This window comes from Chiloscyllium punctatum, chromosome 38 (assembly GCF_047496795.1).
Source record: "Chiloscyllium punctatum isolate Juve2018m chromosome 38, sChiPun1.3, whole genome shotgun sequence".
NCBI classification, from domain to species: Eukaryota; Metazoa; Chordata; class Chondrichthyes; order Orectolobiformes; family Hemiscylliidae; genus Chiloscyllium; species Chiloscyllium punctatum.
In genome coordinates this window covers 19297422-19323139 of record NC_092776.1, presented here as the reverse complement: position 1 = coordinate 19323139, position 25718 = coordinate 19297422, and the positions used below count along the sequence as shown (strand labels likewise).

The 25718-nt window shown below is 40.0% G+C and overlaps 1 protein-coding gene across 2 annotated transcripts in view; it reads right to left on the bottom strand.

Annotated features, from left to right (window-relative positions):
• fam204a (family with sequence similarity 204 member A) overlaps positions 1–25718 on the bottom strand; it is a 76997-nt gene that overhangs the window by 13886 nt on the left and 37393 nt on the right. For both annotated transcript variants that reach the window (XM_072557328.1, XM_072557327.1), the window contains 2 exons: positions 22177–22266; positions 60–166 (listed from right to left, as the gene is read on the bottom strand). In XM_072557328.1, coding sequence (XP_072413429.1) covers positions 60–166; positions 22177–22266 — 197 coding nt within the window. The remainder of the gene's footprint in view (positions 1–59; positions 167–22176; positions 22267–25718) is intronic.

Genomic DNA, 25718 nt, shown 5'->3' with positions numbered 1-25718 from the left:
TGATTATTGTGCAAATTCAACAGAAAGTGTTTGAAGTTAATTGGTAAAGAATGACTCACCCCCAAGCTAGTTGCTTCTTCTTTTGGGCCTGCTGAGAAGCTTCAGTCTCTTGTTTGACTCTTGCAAAATCACGACATTTGATGGCCTTGGCAATTTTCACACCCAACTATTGAAAGATCAAAGAGAATGAGCAAGTGAGGGAGAAGGGATGGCAAGATAAAGGTGTTTTATCTCCAACTTTTTCAAACCTAAATTTAAATATCGCCTTTGCATCCCGCTGACCACAATAGGATGGGTGTGTTAAGAGTTTCTTCACCAAGGAGGGGCCTTCTGTCTTTCTCACCTGCTTCTCCCAGCTGCCTGCATGCACCTGATGCTGACTTGAAAGTCCTACTGCTGCTGCAAAGAGTAAGGTGAAGCTGGGAATCTGGCAGATTGATCACTGCCTCCAGTCTCTTCCCTGATGAAGGTTGCAGGTCCAGCCCAAAATGCCTGTCTGTTTTCAAACTGATCCAAAACAATTCCTAAAAACATGATATTCCTCATTCACATCTATACATAGTAAAGCTTCAACTTGGGGCGGCACAGTGGCTCAGTGGTTAGCACTGCTGCCTCACAGCACCAGGAACCCGGGTTCAATTCCCGCCTTGGGCGATCGTGTGGAGTTTGCACATTCCCCCAGTGCCTGCGTGGGTTTCCTCCTCCAGGTGCTCCGGTTTCCTCGCATAGTCCAAAGATATGCAGGTTAGGCAAATTGGTGATGCTAAATTGCCACAGAGTTAGGTGCATTAGTTATGGAGAATGGGTCTGGGTGGGTTACTCTTTGGAGGGTCGGTGTGGACTAGTTGGACTGAAGGGCCTGTTTCCACACTGTGGGGAATCTAATCTAATCCTGCAGTTTTCACAATAATCCTTAATGCAAAATGAGATTCGAGAATATGTTTAATTCAAAACTGAAAGAAATTCATGCCAAAGTGCAAATTGTACACAAAACTGACACTGCAGCAGCAGGCACAATACACTAAACTTTTACCTGAAGTTTCTGCAAGCATCCATGCCAAGCTATATTTTGCTTTTGTGGTACCTTCAAGGGAATGGTGATGAAGAAAACCACAACAAGTTGAAAGCTGAGTCCAATCATGAAACTAGTTTTTTTAAAACCACAAAGCAGAAGATGATCTGTTACAGGCAGTTAACTTGAATGGCCTGCAGTCTAATATGACAAATGGATTATGACTCAGCCGTCACTGATGTAGTTCTACCCAACAATTATTTCATACTATTTTCCCTTCCTGATCATAGCACAGTACCTTCCACGTTTCTTAATTGACACTGTTCAAAGCTAAACTATTGTGGATGCAGGTATTATTCAATTTAGCATGTTTTTTGTTTACTTTTTTTGATTTGTTTTGTTCTCTTTGTTCCTTGGATGTGGATGCTTTGGCAACTTGCATCTATAACACAAATAATATTTATAAATTATGCTATTATCCTAAATTGGGTTAAGGAGGTAACTGTGGTGGGTAACTGATGGTGAAGGAAATGAATGTGAAGGTCATGCAAACTGCTTTCTCCTGGATGTTGTGAAGCTGCTTGAGTACTGTAGGAGCTGCACTCATCTAGGCAAGTGGAGAATATTCCAGCACTCTTCTGACTTGTACCTTGTACATGATGGAAAGGTTATGAGAGTCAAGAACAGAGTTACAAACTGCAGAATCTCCAGCTTTTGACTTGCTCTTGTACGCACAGTATATATATGACACACCAAGTCCAGTTTCAGCTATATTGTAACGCTCAGGTTGTTGATAGTTTCAATTTTAAATGATGGTAATGTTATGTTAAGAGGGGATTAGTTAGTTTCTTTTTCTCATTGCCTGGCACTTGTATAGCATGAAAGTTGCTTGCTACTTAACATCATAAGCTTGAATGTTGTCAAGGTCTGGGTGCATATCAATATGGACTGCTTCAGTATCAGAGCAGTTGTAAATGGTACAGAAGAATTGTGCATTCATTACATGTACACAATCCTTCATCTGAAATTCCAAAATCTGAAAAGATCCGAAATCTGAAATTCTTTTCGTGGGGTGTGGAGCATCATTTTGGCATGCAAACAGGTGACCCAACTCCACACCCACTTGAACCAGATCACTCAGATGTGACTTGGCTGCATAGCCCAGCATTGGTTGGCGTCAATTGCGTCTTAGTGCTCATACTATTTACACGTGTCTGCTGTTAGGTAATTTTTTTTATTTCACTGTGAAATTGTCATTTATTCCGAAATCCGAAAATTCCCAAATTCCGACAAACAACTGGCCCCAAGGATTCTGGATAAAGGATTGTGTACCTGTCGTGAACACCTCCACTTAAGATCTTATAATGGAGAGGTCATTGACAAAGCATCTGGTGGTGGTTTGAACTAAAACACTACCCTAAAGAACTCCTGCAGCAATATCTAGGGACTACCATTCTCTTTAGCTCTGAACCACTAACTCTTGTTTCGTGTCATCTGTCTGGTCTTCTACTTATCACACGCTTTTCCTTTTTTTTTCCCCTTCTGTCTCTCCTTTCACTTGCTTAAAACCCACACCATTTTGTAAATTTTCTTATTTCTGTGAAAGGTTATTTACCTGAAATGTTAAATGTTTCTTTTTCCAAAGACGTTGATAACTTGCTATTGCTAGAATTTACTGATTTTAATCCAAGATTGTGTTTATGCAGACTCTATTTAATTCTTGATAATCAACTATTTATTTTTATATTTTTATCCTTACGTTCCCTTCCAGGTCTTTTCAGGTCATGCAAAGTATTTAAGGCATGCGACAATATCCTCAGTTTCTATTTGTTGCACTATTTAGCTTGCTGCTACGTGTGAGAGATTAGCCTGAGGCAATTCTGTAGAAAGTAACTTCTCAAGGAAAGTATCTGGCACCTCTCCTTGGCATCGGTCTCCAAAAACTTTGTTTGGAAGAAGTAATTGCAGGCAGAAACCTGTTTACACAACCCACAGTAATAATGATTGTGTTATGGAATTGCTACCCCCACCCAACCTCTCTAGGCTGCTCCAACTCTACAACTCCTCCAGAATTCTATATTTCTCTGATAATGGCTGATTGATTCTGTAAAAGGGCAGGGGGAGGGATGCACAGAGGATGCTTACAATTCAGGAGGAAGCCATTGTATGTGTTATGTCCATACTGTTTCTCTGGAACAGCAACTCACCTCATCCTGTTCCTGCCTTTTCCCTGTAGCACTGCTAATTTCTTTGAAAGACAATTAAATAGTTATCCAGAAACAAAGGCCTTCCACTCTCAGGCAGAGATGGAAACCACCACAACACTTAAGTATTTGGATAAGTACTTGAAGCCTTCAGAAATGAGATAACAAGAGTTCAGAGACAGTATATTCCTGTTAGGGTGAAAGGAAAGGCTGGTAGGTGTAGGGAATGCTGGATGACTAGAGAAATTGAGGGTTTGTTAAGAAAAAGAAGGAAGCATATGTCAGGTATAGACGGGATAGATCGAGTGAATCCTTAGAAGAGTATAAAGGCAGTAGGAGGTAAATCAGGAGGGCAAAAAGGGGACATGAGATAGCTTTGGCAAGTAGAAAAATCCAAAATCTCAGTTATTTATTAAGAGAATGAAGCCACAAGATTGCATGGTTTAGAACAAGATTTTTTTAACCACGCTAAAGTCAAACAAAGTAAATTCTAATTACTATTATATTTAATTACTCAGATTTTAAAATCCAAAGTCAACATTAATTAATCATGAATTAACAGGTAAATTGCGGTCAGTCATAGACTAAGTTACACATTAAATGGCAGGATCAAATCAGAAATATCTTTTGAACTGGCTCAGCAGTTGGTTCAGCCTAAATGTCATCAATGTCAGACTCAAAGTCCCTTAAAACTCGGAGTTGAATCTTAACTTTTTTCTGGCAAAGTCCAAAGTTGTAACAAGTTTTTTGCTGGGGTTGCCTAGCAAGTTCTCTTGGTGTACCTTTAACTTACCTCATTAATTACTGGCGACACCTCTCTCACATTATCTGCCCCATCTTACAATGCACCATTTTCACAACAGCTCACCTCTCAGTGGATAGCATAGAATTAAATGGCACATTATCTTTAAAAATATGCTGTGCATCCAGACAAGCACTACAGCTGTCCGACATGGTTCCTGACATTTGCCCCAAATTTAACACCTGGTGTCAATGTGGAACTTCCTCTTTTCTTAAGACCAGTGGAAGCCATGACACCAGATCATGCCACAGTGGTCTGAGATGCCACCTGGGTTAACACAGTCTCAGCCATCTGGTCAAACGCACAAGATCAACATTGTTCTCCACTCTGCCAGTGTAAGGTCCATTATCTTCTTTCTGATACCTCACACTCAGTCTATGTAATTGCACTGTAACTCCCAGAAAAGCTCATGCTCTACCACGCTCACTGTAGCCTGCAACCTCTTTCCACCCCAATCCGGGACAGCACTAACCCTACATGCCCTCTGTGCTTCCCAGTCAGTAGGTCAGGACACCCCTCCACTTGCATCAATCATTATAGCCACACTACTCACTTTCATCTCCTATTCTCTCAGTTTATGAGGACAATAGGGCAGTAAGGGTCAAAATGAGATGTGTGCTCAACGACATTCAGCTCCTCATTCCTTTTGTGGAAAGGATCCTGATTGACTACTTGGGCAGGGCCTGGACCTGTATCAGAGACTGGCCTTGACTTAATATGCTGGGGAGCCAGATTGAAGGCTAAGCTCCTTGACTTGACTGAGGCCTGATACCAACTGTAATAATTTTGTATCTACGCTAAACAACAAGGCAAAACAGCAGTAATATGAACCAGATTTCTCTGGCAGAAGATGAAAGGGGCAAGACAAGGCAAAACAAGTTAGGGATGCTGCAATCATACAAGTAAGCTTAGAGAGAATGACAGCAAGCAAAAATGCTGGTTGTGTGTCCCTGAGAGCACAGTACCCTTGTTGCAACATTACAAATGAGGGTTGCCAGTGTCATATGACACAGCACTGAAGTGCAGAAGCAATGGGTAACATTGCTGCCATGCGGATCATGAGCTTGCCAGTGGATTAGATTAGATTAGATTAGATTACTTACAGTGTGGAAACAGGCCCTTCGGCCCAACAAGTCCACACCGCCCCGCCGAAGCGTAACCCACCCATACCCCTACATCTACATTTACCCCTTACCTAACACTATGGGCAATTTAGCATGGCCAATTCGCCTGGCCTGCACATCTTTTGGACTGTGGGAGGAAACCGGAGCACCCGGAGGAAACCCACGCAGACACGGGGAGAACGTGCAAACTCCACACAATCAGTCGCCTGACTGACTAGAGGTCTTTATCGTTCAAGGCAACACAAACCAGAAAAGAAACATCTGTAAAAGTGACATTCATTTTCAGCATCTCTAAAAGAGCTGGAGGACAGCAAGCACAAATATTGGAATGAGCAGGCAGAAAGCTGAACATCCAAACAACCCCCTCCTTGAACATTATCCTACTAGTTATTTTCCTACATTAAAAAGTATAAGTATCCTTAAGACTTACAAATGTTTGAACTTCATCTTCCAAACCAGTGTTTTTGTCTGTGTAAACTTCCACATGAAAAAGTAGTAGATACCCAGGAGTGAGTGGATGTCTGAAAACCCAGAAATTTTTAATTCTGCGCTGTTCTCTTCAAGATTGTCCCTTGAGATAGGGGATGACTTTCTTCCATTGCAACGTTAGGGTACAGACATGATTAAAAGTTTCGATGTTGGATCCACTCACCCTACCAGAATTAAAATAGCTAACGTGATGGAACTGAAATTTTCTGGGTTACAAGTTTTATCTAAACTAATTATGTAAAATTCTTTCAATATAAGGAAAATGCAAGGAACATGATCCTCCAATGTGGTACTGGGTGGGATAGGTTGAGATGGAATGCTCAGCAAAAAAAATTGGGAGCCTCTAGTTAAAATGTTATCTGAAGCTTTCAGACATCTACTCACTCCTGGGTATCTACTACTTTTCATGTGGAAGTTTGCACAGACAAAATCACTGGTTTGGAGGATGAAGTTCAAACATTTGTAAGTCTTAGGGATACTTATACTTTCTAAATGTAGGAAAGTACACACTGACAAGTACAAAGGAAGTTCACCAATGAAAATATGTTACAACCATTATTTTTTAAATTGCTGCTCTTTAAATTTTATTCATAAATTTATGATTAGTTAGTGAGGAAAATTTCCTATATACCAGTGAACAACAAAAATGTCAAAAAGAATGATAATGAGATCATATCTGCCTTTAAAATGCCAATATCATCTCAAATAAGGCCACAAGCTTACAATTCTTTACTGACTGCCATTCAATAGGTGCTATTTTTAAAAGTAATTAAGTCTATGCTTGTGGTTGTCTCTTGTAATGAGTTGCCTTTTTTCTGTGTACTTCATAATGTTCCTCAACTCAAATATATAATCAAGAAATATCATTCAAGAACTGGGGTGGCATGGTGGCTCATTGGTTAGCACTGCAGCCTCACAGCACCAGGGACCCGGGTTCGATTCCAGCCTCGGGTGACTGTCTGTGTGAAGTTTGTACATTCGCCCCGGTTTCCTCCCACAGTCCAAAGATGTGCAGGTTAGGTGAATTGGCCATGCTAAATTGCCCAGAGTGTTTGGTGCATTAGTCAGAGGGAAATGGGTCTGGGTAGGTTACTCTTTGGAGGGTCAGTGTGGACTTGTTGGGCTGAAGGGCCTGTTTCCATACTGTAGGGAATCTAATCTAATCAAAAACTCCAATACTGTACCATGAAGCCAGGGATAGGTTAACTGTTTGAAGATATATGTTGACTCCGTTAGCTTGATTAAGCTAGCTTCAAATTCCCAAATTGGCATGTGTATTATGTATAATATACCTTGAAAATGCTGTAAAGAGAATTCTTCATTTGAAATGAGACAGGTTTACCTGCAAAGACAGTAGCTGATTCGCCTGAGGCTGGGAACAGGGCAAGTAATAAATAAGATGCCCAGTCAGAATGTTCTTAATTGTATGTTCAGTCATTCAAAACACAAGATTGTACAGCTGTGATCAAGCTAGTATTTAACAAACATGAATATCCTGTAGTGCACTGAGATTTTTAATTCCCTTTGGATTTTACCACAAAAGCAAAGATTTCAAACTATTCAAGTTCAACGTTGGTAAAATATTCAATATGAATTTGGATTTTTCAACATCTTATGATTTGACTTACGCTCCGCTGATTTAATGGCACTATTATAACAGGCTGCTTAATTTCACAATCTACTACGTATGTTTTAAAGACTTTGGTAAAGAACGAATGTTGCTACATAGGCCTAAAGCTAATGGTCAAGGTAATAGTGTCACATCATCCTGAAAATCTAAAAAACTGGCACAGCCTCGATGGAAATGGAGGGTGGGGAGGACAGAGTCTGAGCATGCAGTAAAAGAACTGAACTCCAAAGGCTTTTTATCACTGTATTTCAGGAACCAAGGGTGTAAAATGTTCTAATTTGGGTTATATTAAAAGCCATAAAAGGTCTTTCAAAAAGATTAATGGTACTTTCTTGGATTGAAGATAAGGGTTTTAGCTGGCTGGAAATACATGGCTTTTGCTGGGCCCTTGAGGCATTCATCTATACAGCCACTTGGAAGATTTGTAAAAGCGTCTGCATAACCTGCAGCTAATGAACAGTAAAGATTTTTTTCCAATATTCTGACAATTTAATATAAAAATTACTACTAAATCCATCAAGAGAAAAACAATGCAAAAATGTTTAATAATAACTCAGGTTGGATTGGTGGCCTTTTAAAATAAACATTTTTGTAGTAGAAACTCTACTGTGATTTGTGTATTAAATTATGTTATCAGTTCAGTCTGCAGTTTCCTTGATTGTCTTTACTGGAGCTCTGCATTAATGTCTATGCAAGTTACCTAGGAGACCAAACAGATCAAAGAGACAAAACTCCACTGTCTGATTAATCAGCCTACAAACGGCTTATTTTTTTGCCTTCATGCAAGTATGAAAATTAGATTCTGGGAACCGTACATTGTGCAGATTTGTTCATTCTTATCAGAACAAAGCATGCAGCAGCTTATTTCATGGATCACTGGCACAGTCGTCAATGCAACACTGAGCAGGTGACAGCTCTTCATTTCGTAGGTTGAGCAAAATTAGTGAAATTCAGTGTAAATTAGCCTTTCATCTTGTAGGTAATACGGCAGATTTTCAATTTCCAGTGTCTGAATGCTAAAAAGTCTAAAATGTTCTTCTTTTCCCACCCCCATTCCTTCTGACAAACACATAGCTAGTCCCCATGTTTTGCAATGTTCTTTATCTCAGCCCTTCCAAGTGAGAAAAAGCTTATTAGTTCTCTTTGAACTTCAATCGCATTTACAACAACAGTTTTATAAGCTAATTAGAAAAACAGATTAATTAATGAGTAACTAGTAATAAAATGGCAATCAGGAAGAAAGAAACAGAGGGTGCTAAGCTTCAACTACCACCAATTAATACCTAATTACAAACAAATTATATATGTATTTTGCTGTGGGCTTCAATTTACTGAAAAAATGGCTGCAATTAAAAAGAGAAAACATGTTGCTTAATTAAACTGCAAAAAATCAATAGTATAAAAAAAGGCTCGGCAATTAGTAGAATACAATAAAACTAATTCTAATTCTATCGCTTGACTTTCTTAGCTCATTAATTGAAGCTCAATATCATGCTCCAGTAATTTAAGACCAAAAACACAAGTGTTAGTGTCTCTCTTGCTCAAAATGTGTTCTGAAAAAACAAATCATCCATTACACTTTTCCGTCTGATAAACCAAGAGCTCAATAACTTGAAATAACAGTGTAGAAACTTGCTAACATAATAAATCCATTACCTAGTGGTCACCTTCATGAACCTGACTGTGTATAAAACTCACAATTAATTGACGGTCCAAACACAAAATTACCATGTTTGAAATACAACCATAATGGCATATTTATAGGAGTACTGCATTGTAATGCAGAGTACAACTACATGAATGGGTTTTGTAAAGGTTTGAGCAGGTAGCAACTATTTTAGCAAATAGCTTTAGTTCACTGTATACTAATTAGCCCAAAAGTATCTACATAATTTATGTAAGATATTACTGCAACAGGAAGAGTTACTTGACATGTACAAAGACCAAAAACAAAACCACAATAATTAGCCATTCTAACATTCAAAACTTGTAAACTGTTATCTCCAGGTCAAATACTTAGATATTTCTCATTTCAATCATATTTTGCCAAAGCTCTCACTTGATCAAAAAAAGAAATCAAATGAATCACTAGATTGCTGAACTTAGCTGATAGAAGAGTGCAAATATAATGCAAGAACTAAAAATAATTGACAGCCCTACAATATACTTGAAGACAAATTGATAATTTGCATTAATTTTGAATAATGAATTAAGGTTCTCTCTATATCTTCTTTAGGAACAGGACTCGGATTGTCACATTCAAGACATATGGAACACAGTAGCCTTCAACTGACATGTACCTATATAAACTAAGAAATGCAGAATCTGGTGTAGTTCAGAACCTAGACTAATTCTCACCTTGATTTCATACTTTTACTGCACAGAAGAGATCTGTGCATATATACAAACACATGAGCACATGGCTCTATCTACCAGACAGTTATAAATCCTTCTAAAAAGGATGTGAACAGGACTATGAGATATCCCAGAACATTTCATAAGGTTCAACATTTGAGATTAAAAAGGTTTCCAGCTGAAGCTCTCAGAAGTAATCGAATTTGACTTCAGACATGGCTGGAGTCATATTAAACACAGAGCAAAGCTCAAACAGCTTAAGACTACTCAAGGTAGCTCTGCAATCTTCTGAGGATATATGCTGGAGACTTGACTCCTCAATTGCTGAACTACTTTTATGCAGATGCAAACTGGTTTGCAATCATACCGACAATGTTTAGAAATTCTACAACATAACTACTCAAGCTGAAACAATTACAAGTAATAACATTTTGATATTTTAACCAAATTTGTTTTGGCATTCTCTATTTTCAAAATCCCTTTATCTCAATCATCACAAATATAAAAACAAAGAGATAGAAGCAGGAACCCCTCGAATCTGTTCAACTATTCAATACGTTAATTATTAATCTTCCATCTCAACTTGACTTTCCAGCCCTATTCTCAAAGCTCTCAATTCCCTATGTCCAAAAATTAATCTCAGTCTTCAGTACACTCAGTATCTGAGTACCCATAGCTCTCGTGCAGCCCATGAATAGAATTATAGAGCCCTATTTCAACCTGTTCAAAAACATCCACTTTTACAGAGTTAAAATCAGGCCTGTACTCCAAAATAACTAACCATTTGGAGGTAGAGCTTCCATCATTGACAATCCAGGTGAAAATTGCTCTCTTATTTCAAACTGAAGATATAGTTCAAGTTTTCATTCATGTTTATTTGTATAATTGTAAAGATAAGAATCTTTCACAACCCAACAAAATTGAGCAGCAATTTTGAATTTAAATTTTTTTTAAAAGTCCTTGATTTATTTTAAAACGGCGAACTGCTGCAGTTTTTTTGGTAAGGCTAGAATGGATTTACGCCAATCCTTCACAACATCATCTAAGTACGAGCCACGACTGATGCTGAAAACCTGATTTGGAGTTGTGTACGCATCACTTCCACTTTATCAGCAAGGCAATGAGGAGGCTAGTGTCATATATGTAATGTATGCAGACATGAGTTTTTTTTTGCTAGTGAATTAATGGGAAATTTTAAAAATATTTAAAAATCAGTGAAACTAATGAAGTACACTCCCCTAATGTATGTTTATATCCTAAAGGAACTTAAGATGAAATAAGAGTTAATTTAGGATAAATAGTCTGTACAAGACTAGTTTATCAGAAATTTCTATTCAATTTTTAAACTGCTTTCTTAAATAATTAATACTGAGAGTCAATATACTCTATAGAACAGAATTAGTTTACCCAAATGTATGGAACCTATAATTAGACATAAAGCAATTGGTATGTATCTAATTCATACCTCAAGCTACAATGTTGTTAATATGACCAGAGTATATTCCTGTGCTTTTTCTATTGATTTGCAATATGTTCTGTAAAGTGGTTGGTTTTAATGATCAGATGGCATAAAAAATGCAACATGCTAATACAGAACAAACATCAGAGTCTAACATCAAAGTGGCTGCCACACATGAAGTAGAACAAGTGAAAGGAAAATATTCACGTTCTTAAGGAAGAATGTTCACGATATAACAATTAAACCTTTTAGAAAATACAGGTAGTTAAATAAATTTCAGAAGAAGATAATGCTTATGAATCATTTGTAAAATTAGGCAGCACTACTGCTAGCACATCCTCAGAATAATTACTCACAGTGAATCAGAGAAGAATTTTAGTGTATCAGTGAAATTGCTTACATGGAGCGCATGAAGTGTGCAAGAATTTAAATTTTTAATTACATTTATAATTGAGAATCAGTAAAGAAATCTGGCTCAATAAATATCTCTCTGACCTAAATGACATGAATTTATTTTCTTTACAATAATATCTTAAAAATTTAACATTTTAGTTATGGCTCTATTTATGTAATAGTTGGCATAGACTGAAATAAGCGTACAGTAAAGCCATTCTGTCAAAACTCTTGTTGGAATTCGTATCATTCCCTGAACATTTCAGGCAAGTTACATACAACCCATTTTGGGGACCGCTAAGCTTGAATACGTTCAACCAGCAGGTAAAAAGTATCTTCCATTTGTCAACAGTGTATTAACTGTATCTTTGCTCTGCTAAAGTTGCTTGAAGCTCAGCATTTTGAATATCTTTTATAAACTCTTTAGTGAAATTGAGAGATTAATAATTCAATACTGATCTGGATCTGTCCCTATTCCATTGGAAAGATTAAAGTTCGTATAACTAATTTAGGCCTGGTTATAGTTAGGAAGGAGATGCAGCTTGTCTCAAATTATTAAGATCATATGTGAAAAATATTCACCATTGAATGATAATTTAATACCTTTAAGTTACACAAAATCTGTAAATTTACTTTGGCAGGTTATTAAATGAGGTCAATATTTTTATTGTAATCAGATTGTTGCCGTGGGCTAGAGCACTCACAGACTGTATGGCACCTTTGCAGAAGCTGCAGTTATCTAAAACTACAAATCAAATGTGAAATTTGAGTTTCAGCCAAATTTCAGATGAAGAGATTGCTTCAGGCCAATAGCGAACACTTCTGATCTTAAAACATAGTCATGCAGGTAAGTTGCTGATTTCTCCCGACAGCTCAGCAAAAACCTCATCACTGCAGCAATCTTAAAATAGCACAGTAGTTATTTATCTTTTCCATTAGATATGAACCTGATCATTGTTAAAATTTAATTGAACAATCACATACCAACACAATTTAAATGATAGTTTTCAAATTATTTCGCATGAAACAATGCACGTATTCCACTCGACTACTTAATTACAGTTGTGGGCCAAGCAGGTGTAGGTAAGGAACACGTTCAGTTCGGGAAATAGGATAAATAGGATGACTCCTACATCCCAGCTTTAACATGATGTATGTCCTCGGAATTATGTAATGCAAATGACAATGATGATTGTCCATTATGGGAAACAGTCGAAACATTAAAATACTACAAACAATTACTAAAATGGCAGCCGTCATTGGGCTTAATTTATTCAAATACAACCATTAAATCTAAAGCTGTAATAATTGTCAAGCCATTTTGAATCATGAGATTCTCATATTGAAAAAGAGCAAAAAACAAAATAGCATCATTCCACACTGAAAATAATGTTACAATAGATTAAAGAAGTTACATTCAAAGCACAGTGTATAAAATTGGAATATTACCACCTGCATACTATGATGCTTAACAAGCAGTGCTGTATGACTTCGGTTATAATCATTGCTGGAAACTAATTCCAGGAGGAGCTATATTTGAAATGTTTAATTTATACAGCAATTCCATGATCTCAGTTTACCCCAAAATTCTTGACAGCCAAAGAAGCACTTTTAAAACAAAAAATGGACAGTCACTGTTCTAATGTAGGAAACACAGCAATCCATTTGTGCACAGCAAATTTCCAACAATATAATAATGACTTTATAAGCTATTTCAGTGGCAGGGGTGTAGAGCAAATGTTGGTCAACGTATTAAGGAGAACTCACCAAAATAACCAAAATGCACCCAAATTGTGGGCTTTGACTTCTATCTGGCTGAAGCACGAGGTTCTATAACAAGCAACTTCCATATGGTATTAAAGCATGCAAAATAAGATGTTGTCACTGTATTAGGAGTTTTATCCTAAGGCTTTCCCTGAAATTCTTCCTTACTGATGCCATAAATGAGTTCTAGGTATATGAGGGAACTCTTTATGCATATTTTTTTTTCCATATCAAATTTTGCAAAACTTAAAATGCACAAGTAATCAATGTTATAAGGCCGAAACATCATGAATTGAGTAACTGTCCACATTATTCTGTTTACAATCCTGATTATGGACTCTTGTAGTGCAGTGGTAATGCCATTATCTCTGATTCAGGTGGCCTGGGTTCCATTCCCACCTATTCTAGACATGTGCAGTAGCATCTCTGAACAGGTTGACTGGAAAACAACTGCATAAATAATATCTACTCATCTACAAAGTTAAAAAAAACATGTTTGTTAACTCTCCAATTCCAGAAAGCTTTGGAAGATAGAGAGATTGTTCTTCCCCAAAAGGGAAAAGGAACAGCATGAATAGAGAAACTATGACAGCTAATATACAATATGGAAAGGTTTTGGCCGAAAGAGGTCACAAAACGCAGCAGTCAAACTTTTCATATTTATTCATAGCATTTAGGTGTTGCTGATTAGGCTAGCAATTAGTGCCCATTTCCAATAGCCCATGAGATGATGATGAGCTCCCTATTTGAACTGCTACAGTCCTTGAGATGTAAATATACTATCAGTGCTGTTGGCAAGATAGTTCCAGGATTTTGACCAATGACAGTGAAGAACCAGCAATACAGTCCAAAATCATAATGCTGTGTGGCTTGGAGAACTTTCAGGTGATGGTACTGGATGCATCTCCTGCCCTTATTCTTCTAGATAGTAGAGGTCATGGATTTGGTGTGTGCCGTCAGAGAAGCTTGCATGAATTGGTCAAACAGTCCTTGCGGACAGTAACCGTTACTATACTATTCATCAGAGATGAAGGAAGTGAATTTTGAAGGTGGTGGGTGAGATGCCATCAAGCAGGTTACTTTGTCCTGGGCAGTATCGAACCTATGGAGTATTCTTGAAACTGCACTCATCCAGGCAAGTGGGAAATAATACATCACACTCCTAACTTGTGTTTTGTAGATGGGGAACAGGCAGGAGGGAGACAGGAGGGGAGTTATTTGCTACAGAATTCCTTTAACCTATTCTTGTAGTCACCTCATTTATGCAGCTAGTCCAATTCAGTTTTGGTTAACAGTAACACCCAAGGAAGTTGATAATGGAGAATGATGCTGTCCATTGTACAATCATCATTGAACAATTCCTCGATTCTGACCTTATGATGGAAGGAAACACATGGATGAAAAATCTGAAGATGATTGGGCTTAGGACACTACCCTGAAGGATTTCTGCAGTAATGTCTGGGAGAAAGATGATTGATTTTCAACACAGCAACATCATTTGTGCCAATACGCCTCCAATCAGTAGAGAGGTTTCCTCCAATTCCCACTGAGTCCAGCTTTGCCAAGCTCCCAAATGCAGCCTTGATATCAAAATGTAGTTGACCAATAAAGAAAAAAATGCCTTTAGAGGGACACCCCTTCAGGAATCAAGGAGTACATCAGTGCAATCATAGAAACTTAGAGTACAGAAGGGGGAGACATTTGGCCCAGTACATCTGTGCTCATTCTCTGAAAAAGCAATTTAATCCCACACCCAGCTTTCTCCACTTAAAGCTGTAAACAAGTCCTCTATAAACATAAGCCAATTTCTTTTAGAAAGTTCCAGTGGACTCTGGGTGAAACTTTCTTTCCTAATCTCCCCTCTAATCCTTCTTTTAATCTCTGACTAGCCACTCACTATTCTGCTAAGGGAAATAGGTCCTTTCCATCCACTCTACCCATATGCCTCAAAATCTTGTTTTGACTCAATCAAATCTCTCCTCATTTCTAATTTTCCAGTCTGGCAACATCTTTGTATCTTCCACCTATATCTTTTCTACACTGTTCTGCAAAGAGATGACCATAACTTTACAAAATAATGATAAAGTCACTGGATTAGTCACCTTGAAGTTCAGGTTAATGCCTGGGTCTGTGGGTTTGAATCGCATCATGACAGGTAGTGAAATTTGAATCCAATAAAAAAAAATCTGCAATCAAAAGCTGGCCTAATGGCAGCCATGTAACCTCTGTTGATTTTCATTAAATCCAGGTGATTCACTGATGTCTTTTCGGGAAGAAAATCTGTAATCGTTACCTTACAAGGCCTACATGTGACTCCAAACCCACAACAATATGGATAATGCTTAACAGTCCTTTGGGAAATTAGGATTGACAGATGATGCCTACATCTCAAGAACAAATAAAAGGAAGACCTCTCTTACTACATCCAGGGATCTGTTAACATGCACTCCAAGGTCCCTCAATTCCTCTACATATCTTAATATTCTCCCATTTATTGTTTATGTATTTTTTTGATGTACGTCCCCAAATATATCACCTCACAATTCCCAAATGAATTCCATTTGTCACTTTTTTATCTACCCAATTAATTTGTGTACTCTGCAAATTTCCTGATCATATTCCCTAGGTTCAAATCCAAATCATGGATACATATCACACCATGGGACCTAATACTGAGCCCTCTGGAAGTCTACTGGCAGCAACCATTCAGAATCACAGAATCCCTACATTCGGCCCATTGAGTCCACACTGACCCACCAAAGAACATCCTACCCAGACCCAGCTCCTACTATATCCCTATAGCCCTGATTTTCCCGTGGGTAATCCACTACCCTCAACTTCCCTGGACACTATGGCCAATTTAACATGGCCAAGGCACTGGACACTATGGCCAATTTAACATGGCCAAGGCACTAACCTGCACATCTATGGATGTAGGAGGAAATCACAGCACACAGAGGAAACCCATGCAGACACAGGGAAAATATGCAAACTCCGCATAAACAACCACTGAGCCACGATAATCGCAAAAACAGCCAGCAGCTATTGCTGAGAAATCAGAGTTGACGCTTTGAGTCTGGTGACCCTTCCTCAAAATGGCCAGACCTGCTGAGCTTTTCCATCAACTTCTATTTTTGTTTCAGATTTACATCATCCAGTTCTTTCGGTTTTTATTCAGCAACTATTGCTATTTGTTTTGTGTCACTGAGTCAATTTTATTTTCCAACTGTCATATTCTCCTGGATTCCATGGTTTTCTTATTTGGTAACCAGCTGGTCATGTGAGACCTTACCAAAAGCCTTGCTAAAATCCACAAGGATGACATCAAATTCATTATGTTCATCAATCCTTTATTATCTCCTCAAAAAACTCAAACAAGTTAGTCAAACACAACCATCCCTTTAAACCAAATGGACTGGCCTTTGTTTCTTCTTACCTAAGTGACAGTTTATAGAGTCATAGAGACGTGCAGCATGGAAACAGACCCTTCGGTCCAACCCATCCATGCCGACCAGATATCCCAACCCAATCTAGTCCAACCTGCCAGCACCCGGCCCATATCCCTCCAAACCCCTCTTATTCACATACTCATCCAGATGCCTCTTAAATGTTGCAATTGTACCAGCCTCCACCACTTCCTCTGGCACCTCATTCCATACACGTACCACCCTTTGCATGAAAAAGTTGCCTCTTAGGTCTCTTTTAGATCTTTCCCCTCTCACCCTAAACCTATGCCCTCTCATTCTGAACTCTCCCACCCCAGGGAAAAGACCTGGTCTATTTATCCTATCCATGCCCCTCATGATTTGTAAACCTCTCTAAGGTTACCCCTCAGCCTCAGACGCTCCAGGGAAAACAGCACTAGCCTATTCAACCTCTCTCTATAGCTCAAATCCTCCAACCCTGGCACCATCATTGTAAATCTTTTCTGAACCCTTTCTATCAGAAAGATGTTGTGAAACTTGAACGGAGACCAGAATTGCAGTCAATATTCCAACAGTGGTCTAACCAATGCCCTGTACTCAATACTCTGACCAATAAAGGAAAGCATACCAAACACCTTCTTCACTATCCTATCTACCTGCGACTCTACTTTCAAGGAGCTATGAACCTGCACTCCAAGGTCTCTTTGTTCAGCAACACTCCCTAGGACCTTACCATTAAGTGTATAAGTCCTGCTAAGATTTGCCTTACCAAAATGCACCACCTCATATTTATCTAAATTAAACTCCATCTGCCACTTCTCAGCCCATTGGCGCATCTGATCAAGATCCCGTCGTAATCTGAGGTAACCCTCTTCGCTGTCCACTACACCTCCAATTTTGGTGTCATCTGCAAACTTACTAACTATACCTCTTATGCTCACATCCAAATCATTTATATAAATGATGAAAAGTAGTGGACCCAGCATTGATCCTTGTGGCACTCCACTAATCACAGGCCTCCAGTCTGAAAAACAACCCTCCACCACCAGTCTCTGTCTTCGACCTTTGAGCCAGTTCTGTCTCCAAATGGCGAGTTCTCCCTGTATTCCATGAAATCTAACCTTGCTAATCAGTCTCCCATGGGGAACTTTGTCAAACGCCTTACTGAAGTCCATATAGATCACGTTCACCATTCTGCCCTCATCCACCATTCTGCCCACATCATTCCTCTTTGTTACTTCCTCAAAAAATCTCAATCAAGTTTGTGAGACATGATTTCCCATGCACAAAGCCATGTTGACTATCCCTAATCAGTTCTTGCCTTTCCAAATACATGTACATCCTATCCCTCAGGGTTCCCTCTAACAACTTGCCCGCCACCAACGTTAAAGCTCACTGGTCTATAGTTCCCTGGCTTGTCCTTACCACCCTTCTTAAACAGTGGCACCACATTAGCCAACCTCCAGTCTTCCGGCACCTCACCTGTGATTATCGATGATACAAGTATCTCTGCAAGAGGCCCAGCAATCACTTCCCTAGCTTCCCACAGAGTTGTAGGGTACACCTGATCAGGTCCTGGAGATTTATCCACTTTTGTGTGTTTCAAGACATCCAGCACTACCTCCTCTGTAATGTGGACATTTTTCAAGATGTCACCATCTATTTCCCTATAGTTTATATCTTCCATATCCTTTTCCACAGTAAATATTGATGCAAAATACTCATTTAGTATCTCCCCCATCTTCTGCGGCTCCACACAAAGGCCACCTTGCTGATCTTTGAAGGGCCCTATTCTCTCCTAGTTACCTTTTGTCCTTTACGTATTTGTAAAAACCCTTTGGATTCTCCTTAACTCTATTTGCCAAAGCTATCTCATGCCCCCTTTTTGCCCTCCTGATTTCTCTCTTAAGTATACTCCTACTGCCTTTATACCCTTCTAAGGATTCACTCGATCGATCCTGTCTATACCTGACATATGCTTCCTTCTTTTTCTTAACCAAACTCCCAATTTCTTTAGTCATCCAGCATTCCCTATACCTACCAGCCTTCCCTTTCACCCTGACAGGAATATACTTTCTCTGGATTCTAGTTTCTTGTTATCTCATTTCTGAAGGCTTCCCATTTACCAGCCATCCCTTTACCTGCGAATATCTGCCTCCAATCAGCTTTTAAAAGATCTTGCCTTATACCCACATCAAAGTTGGCCTTTCTCCAATTTAGAACTTCAACTTTTAGATCTGGTCTATCCTTTTCCATCTAAAAGTTGAGGTTCTCAATTGGAGAAAGGCCAACTTTGACGGGGGTATTAGGCAAGAACTTTTAAAAGCTGATTGGGCGCAGATGTTTGCAGGTAATCCTGTCTTTCAGAACAAATTTCAACATTTTGCCATTATTCAGTTTTTCCCTCACTTCATTTTTAACAAAGATTAATAGTTCTTCAATCCTTTGGCATCACACCTGCATCCATGAGGACTGTAAAATGATGGTCAGAACATCCACTATTTCCACTCTGCCTTCTTTTCACAGTCAGCGCTATCCTGGTGATCGATCAACTTTCAAGGGTATTTCCTAATGCAGATCACAGCTGATATCTCATACTGCTGCGCTCTTCCTCAACTATAATACCTATACCATCTCCCTCTTTTGGGAAGAGGGATACAAAGTCTTCATTAAGAACCATCTCTACACTGTGGTTTACCTATTTGGCAGTTTATGGGCCCTACTTTTTCCTTAGTTATTCTCTTTCTGTTAATGTAGTTATAAAATAGCTGAATTTTCCTTGATTTTATTAGCTAGTATTCTTTCATCCGCTTTCTTTCTTTCATGATTTTCTTTGTTATTTCACTCCTACATTTTCTACACTTTTGAGACTTTCCTCAGTATTGTATTCTTGACATTCAGTGGCCTCTAGATTGGACCATCCCATCCTTTTACTTTGTGCGAACATGTTTAATCTGAAGCACTTGAATTTCCTCAGAATTCTTTGAATTCCTCACAAAGCTTTAACACTGATTTAACTTCAAGGCGGTGTCTCCAGTCCACTTTAGTTACATGTCTCCTTAGCCAATATCTAGCAGACACGTCAAATGCTTGTTTGCAAATATCAGCAATAGTAATTTCACAGCTATTAGCCAATGATTTATAAATTTGGCATATAGTTATAGTTGTTTCACATCTTTTCAGAATTGTCAATGCTCAAATGCTCTGTGTGAAGATAGATGATGTATGGGAGTGCAAGGTGGTGCCACTTATTTTTGACAATGCTTTTTCTAACTTCGTGAAGAGCTTAGTTTTATATTTAATAAACCAAACAGGTTAAATCTCTGCTTTTAGGCTTAATGTATAAACAATTTAGGTTACTTCTAAACTTGATGGTAGAACATAAGTTGTTGCCATCAAGGATATCTCCACGTATTATGTTAATTGGACTCAATTTACATATGAACTCACAAATTAAAATTTTCAGTACAACCTCAAACCTCAAACCTTATCTTCATTATCACTAGTTGAGCACGAGAGAAGAGGTTAGAACACACAAAAAAAACACTTCAATATTCAAAATTTACATTCTGGTGAGCTGCCAATACAAGGCCAATGTATGATGACATTTTGATTGACAGCACGCTGACATTCTGCAAGCATAGCATTTTCTCGTCAGCATTCAAAATAAGCAGGACTGAATTTCTCCTGCATGACTGAAGTAACTTATTTTCTTCTTGAAGCACAGGTGGTAAATTTTTGTCAAGGTTCCAGGAAAAAAAAAATCTAATGTCCACATTTTGTAAATAAAGCAAAAATAATTCAATTGCATTGGAACAATCCGAGACTACTTATTGTGAATACTGCCAAATTAATGTATACCACCTGCAATCTCAGTGATCAGAGCACATTCTGTTCATCAAAATATTACTCTTGGTTGTCTTTTGGTTGAGGAGAACCCACTACAAAACAATGCTTTTTTGGCACAGTGAAAATACCAACATGTGGATGATTTATCATGAGAGAGAACGTATAACTTTGAACATTGTAATTCTATGGTATGGTATTACTGCAGCATCAACTCCAAAAGTGCCACTATGAACAATTCACTATGAAGCACATCTGTAAAAGTAATGCATCAACAGGTGGTCATTCCTTCAACATTTCATTATATAGTAATGGACAGCGATATTAATCACCATAACATGCTGTACTGGAGCTGAAGAAGGAAAATCCAGTTGATGGATAAAATGCATTAACGCTGTGAACCATGATGCTGCAGAACCTACATTTCGTGCTGCAGTACTGTTAACTTTATATATTTAGAAGTCCATGAGGTGCCCACAAGGCAAACACAACATTAATTGCTTCATAGTTAGCAAAGAAGCTGTAATATCCATACTTAATAAAAATAAGCAAAGTACAAAACCACACAAAGTTGTCATCTTGGCTCTCTGCAACCAATGCAAAATGCGTATCGCTGCTGTTTTTCCTCCCCATAACTGTGCAGTGTGCTGCTTCAAATATCACTGAACATGTGAAGTCTCCCAAGATATTGTTTGGCTTTCAAAATGAAACCCAAGATAACAACATTCAGCATTTCAATTATATTCAGTGTAATTTTAATATTTGGTTTAGCACTTAATAAATACCAAAGGAACTATTTGGTTACTTTAGCATCTAAAAGTTACTACTTTATTTCTCATTTGGAGGAAAAATGTTTTAGTTCTTCATGCAATCTCCTCTTCTAAGAGGAGATATACACTCCACATGTAAAATATGCCTTATATCCATAATCACTTCACTGAAAATTCTTACAACTGCATCAACAAAGCATGCAAACCAATGTTTGTATTTACTAAATGGCTTCATTATAAATGCCTGACTGAGAGCCAAGACCCAAAATATTCAGCCCAGTGAGAAATGTCTACACAGTTGTGAGGAGACTGTTCTTCAAATTTCAAATCTATTATGCGGTTGACCTTGCTGAATGGGCATGGAAGATGAATAAGAGATATGAAGGGACGTAGGGAGTCATTGGAAATGTGAAAAGGCATGAGATGAATGGAGAATACATGGATGTTTTGGTGGCATAAATGGTGCATATAAGATACTGAGGAACAGAAGGGGAATCTGGGGGGGGGGGGGGGGGGGGGTCATGGAATGGTGTTAAGGGTAACATAACTGTTAAGAGAGCACATAACTGTAGATAGAACTGAGCTGATGTCCCAGTAAACAAAGAGGAGCTGCTTATCTGTTAGTTTCAACATCTGCCCTCTCAGTCTCTGCTGGAGGCTTCTATCCAGTAAAGGGTAGCCTTAACACCAGTCTATACCTGACATTTAGACATAAATCATGGGTGATTGGCCTGACTATCTGAAGTTGGGATTATGAAAGACACTGTCAAACTAAAGGGTAAGTTCAGCACACAGACTCCAAGTATGCTCTATTCACATATTTGTTTTCTTTGCAGAAAGGTTAAAGAAATATTAATGTGATTTATAAGATAAAATCTCTTAGCTTGTGGTTTAGCAGCTTACCCCACGAACAGCTAGACTGTCACTCAGCTTCTCTGCTTCTTCTATATCCCCTGTAGCAATGGCCTCGTCAAGGTTTTTCTCCAGATTTGTCTGAAAAAGCAGTTTAATAAATGAATTGCAAATAGCAGCATGTAAAACTTCAATTACCTAAGGCTCCACTCAGCAATGATAAAAAAAATCATATACACAAAAGGTTATGAACAACCAGTTACTGGTAAATAAAGCAGTGTCAGTTATTGTCAACAAGTCTTGCCCCTCGAACAACAATATTAATGTTATCACTAGCTACTGACTCCATCCCTTGCCCTCAGCAAGGGTCTAAGCTTAAGCCACTCTGATTGCTAACTCGGCGTCACATATTACCACCAGCTTCCAACCTCACATTTGGGCAATCACTAAGTCTATCTATTTCTACTTCTGTAATATAGCCAGACTGCACCTGTTTCAGTTCAGCTATTGTGGAAACCTTCATTTATACTCTATACCTCTAGACCTGATTATTTCAATCCACTTTTGGCTGGTTTTCCATACTGCATTGTTTGTAAACTTGCAGTCATCGAAAATTCTGTTACTCATACTGCGACGTGCACCAGCTCTGCTCACCTACAACCCTTTGGCTTGGTATCCCACACTGGTTCTTGGTCAAGAAAATAAAATTCTCAACCTTGCTTTCAAATCATTCCAGGGCCTAGCCTCTTCCTAACATTATATCTTCTTCCAGTCCCAAAATTTTCCAAAATACCTATGTTCCTCTAATGTTGACCTCTTAAGCAGCCTTAATGTTAATGGCTTAATGATTACAGACTACATCTTCAGTTCCCTAGGCGCAAAGCTTTGAAAAAAGTGAGGACTGCAGATGCTGGAGATCAGAGTAGAGAGTGTGATGCAGGAAAAGCACAACAGGTCAGGCAGCATCAGAGAAGCAGGAGAATTGATGTTTCAGGTAAAAGCCATTCATCAGGAATGAGATGTGAGCCAAGGGGTTGGAGAGATAAATGGGAGGAAGGTGGGGCTTGTTGGGGGGGGGGGGGGATGGAAGCTGTGAGTGCGATAGGTCGATGGTGAGGGTAATGGTGCTGGTTTGGAAAGGAGGGTGGAGCGGATAGTTGGGAAGGAAGAGAGACAGGTAGGACAGGTCAGGAGGGCAGTGCCGAGTTAGAAGATTGGATCTGGGATAAGATTGGGAGTGGAATGACGAAACTGCTGAAATCCATATTGATACCGTGAGGTTGGAGGATCCCAAGGTGGAAGATGAGGCGTTCTTCTTCCAGCTGTTGGGTGGTTAGGGTTTGGCAATGAAGGAGGCTCAGGACCTGCATGTCCTTGGCAGAGTGGGAGGGGGAGTTGAAGTTTTCGACCACGGGGTCGTGGGGTTGTTTGGTGCGAGTGTCCTGCAGATGTTCTCAGGAGCATTCTGCAAGTAGGCAGCCTGCCTCCTCAATGTAGAGGAGACCGCATCAGGAGCGAATGACGTGTATGGAAGTGTATGGAACTCTGACGGATGTGGAAGGCTCCTTTGGGGCCTTGGACGGAGGACGTGTGGGCACAGGTTTTGCAATTCCTGCAGTGGCAAGGGAAGATGCCAGGAGGGGAGGGTGGGTTGGTGGGGTGCGTGGACATGATAAGAGGGAATGGTCTTTACGGAATGCAGATTGGGGTAGGGAGGGAAATCTCTCTCTGATGGTAAGGTCAGTTTGTAGGTGATGGAAATGGCGGAGCATGATGCAATGTATACAGAGGTTCCTGACGCCACTCACCTGAACACCGCCACCAGAATTGCCTACAACACATCTTACACCACATTCCCCGCTGTGGATCCTACAGTCACCACCTCCACCCTGCCGATGCCCAGGTGCATGCCATTTCTGTAAATGACGTCACCCTCCATCTCTCTACTACCACGCACACTCCAGTTAGTCTCCAACCCACTTCCAGCTGCAGCCCTATACAAGGTCCTAGCTCCCAGCCCTGCCTTGTTTTCACCATTCCCCAAGACCTCCACCTCATGGAGGATAAATGATCAATCCTTCAGCAAAGGCCTGAGTTTTAGATTAGATTAGATTAGATTAGATTACTTACAGTGTGGAAACAGGCCCTTCAGCCCAACAAGTCCACACCGCCCCGCCGAAGCGCAACCCACCCATACCCCTACATTTACCCCTTACCTAACACTATGGGCAATTTAGCATGGCCAATTCACCTGGCCTGCACATCTTTGGACTGTGGGAGGAAACCGGAGTACCCGGAGGAAACCCACGCAGACACGGGGAGAACGTGCAAACTCCACACAGTTAGTCGCCTGAGGCGGGAATTGAACCCGGATCTCTGGCGCTGTGAGGCAACAGTGCTAACCACTGTGCCACCGTGCCACCCAGCTTCATCCCCCTCCACTCCTGGATCAAATAAATTCAACACTCATTGCAAAATCAAACACTTCTTCTGCTGCCTCTGTGACCAGGCTTACTTTTTCCAGTAAGACTCCCGCCCACCAACCCAGGGCCCTTTCTCCCACCTCCAACACACCCCATCCACCTCGTGCTGGCTTGTTACCTGTCCCTGATCTGCAGCTGCCTTAACCTGTCCACCCCCCTCACCCACTCCAACCTCTCACCCTCGCAACCCTCCGCTCCAACCCCAACCTCACCATCCAATCAACAGACAAGGGGTGGGGGGGGGGCGCGCTGTGATAGTTTGGCACACTGACCTCTGCACCACTGAAGCCAGGTGCCAACTGGAAGGCACAGCCTCTTACTGCCCCCTTGACCATGACCTCACCTCCCAAAACCAAACCATCATTTCCCAGACCGTACACAACCTCATCACCGCAGGGGATCTCCCACCCACAACCTCAGTCTGGGAACCCCGCAACGCTGGTTCTACCTCCTACCCAAGATCCACAAGTTTGTCTACTCCAGCCGACCCATCGTCTCGGCCTGCTCCTGTCCTACCAAACTCATCTTCACATACCTCGATACTGTCCTATCCCCCCGATCCAGGAACTCCCCACATACGTTTGATACACCACCCACACCCTCCACCAAGACTTTCATTTTCCTGGCCCCCAACGCCACATCTTCAACATGGACATCCAGTCCCTATACACCTCTATCTGCCATAACAAGGGGCTTCAAGCCCAACGATCCTTCCTCTCCCGACGGACCCCCCCATCCAGTACCTCTCCACCGACACTCACGTTTGGTTGGCTGAACTGGTCTTTACCCTCAATAATTCTCCTTTGAATCCTCACACTTCCCCCAGACCAAAGGGGTAGCCATGGGCACCCACATGGGCCCCAGCTATGCCTGTCTGTTTGTCAGTTATGTGAAACAGTCAATCTTCCATAGTTACACCAGCACCAGACCCCACCTCTTCCTCCGCTTCATTGATGACCGTATTGGTGGCACCTCATGCTCCTAAAAGGAGGTTGAACAGTTCATCAACTTCATCAATTCATTCCACCCTGACCTTAAGTTCACCTGAATTTGCATACTGTACTGAAATATTTAACTGTACCAAGACAAGTTAACCTATTTGTACTTCAG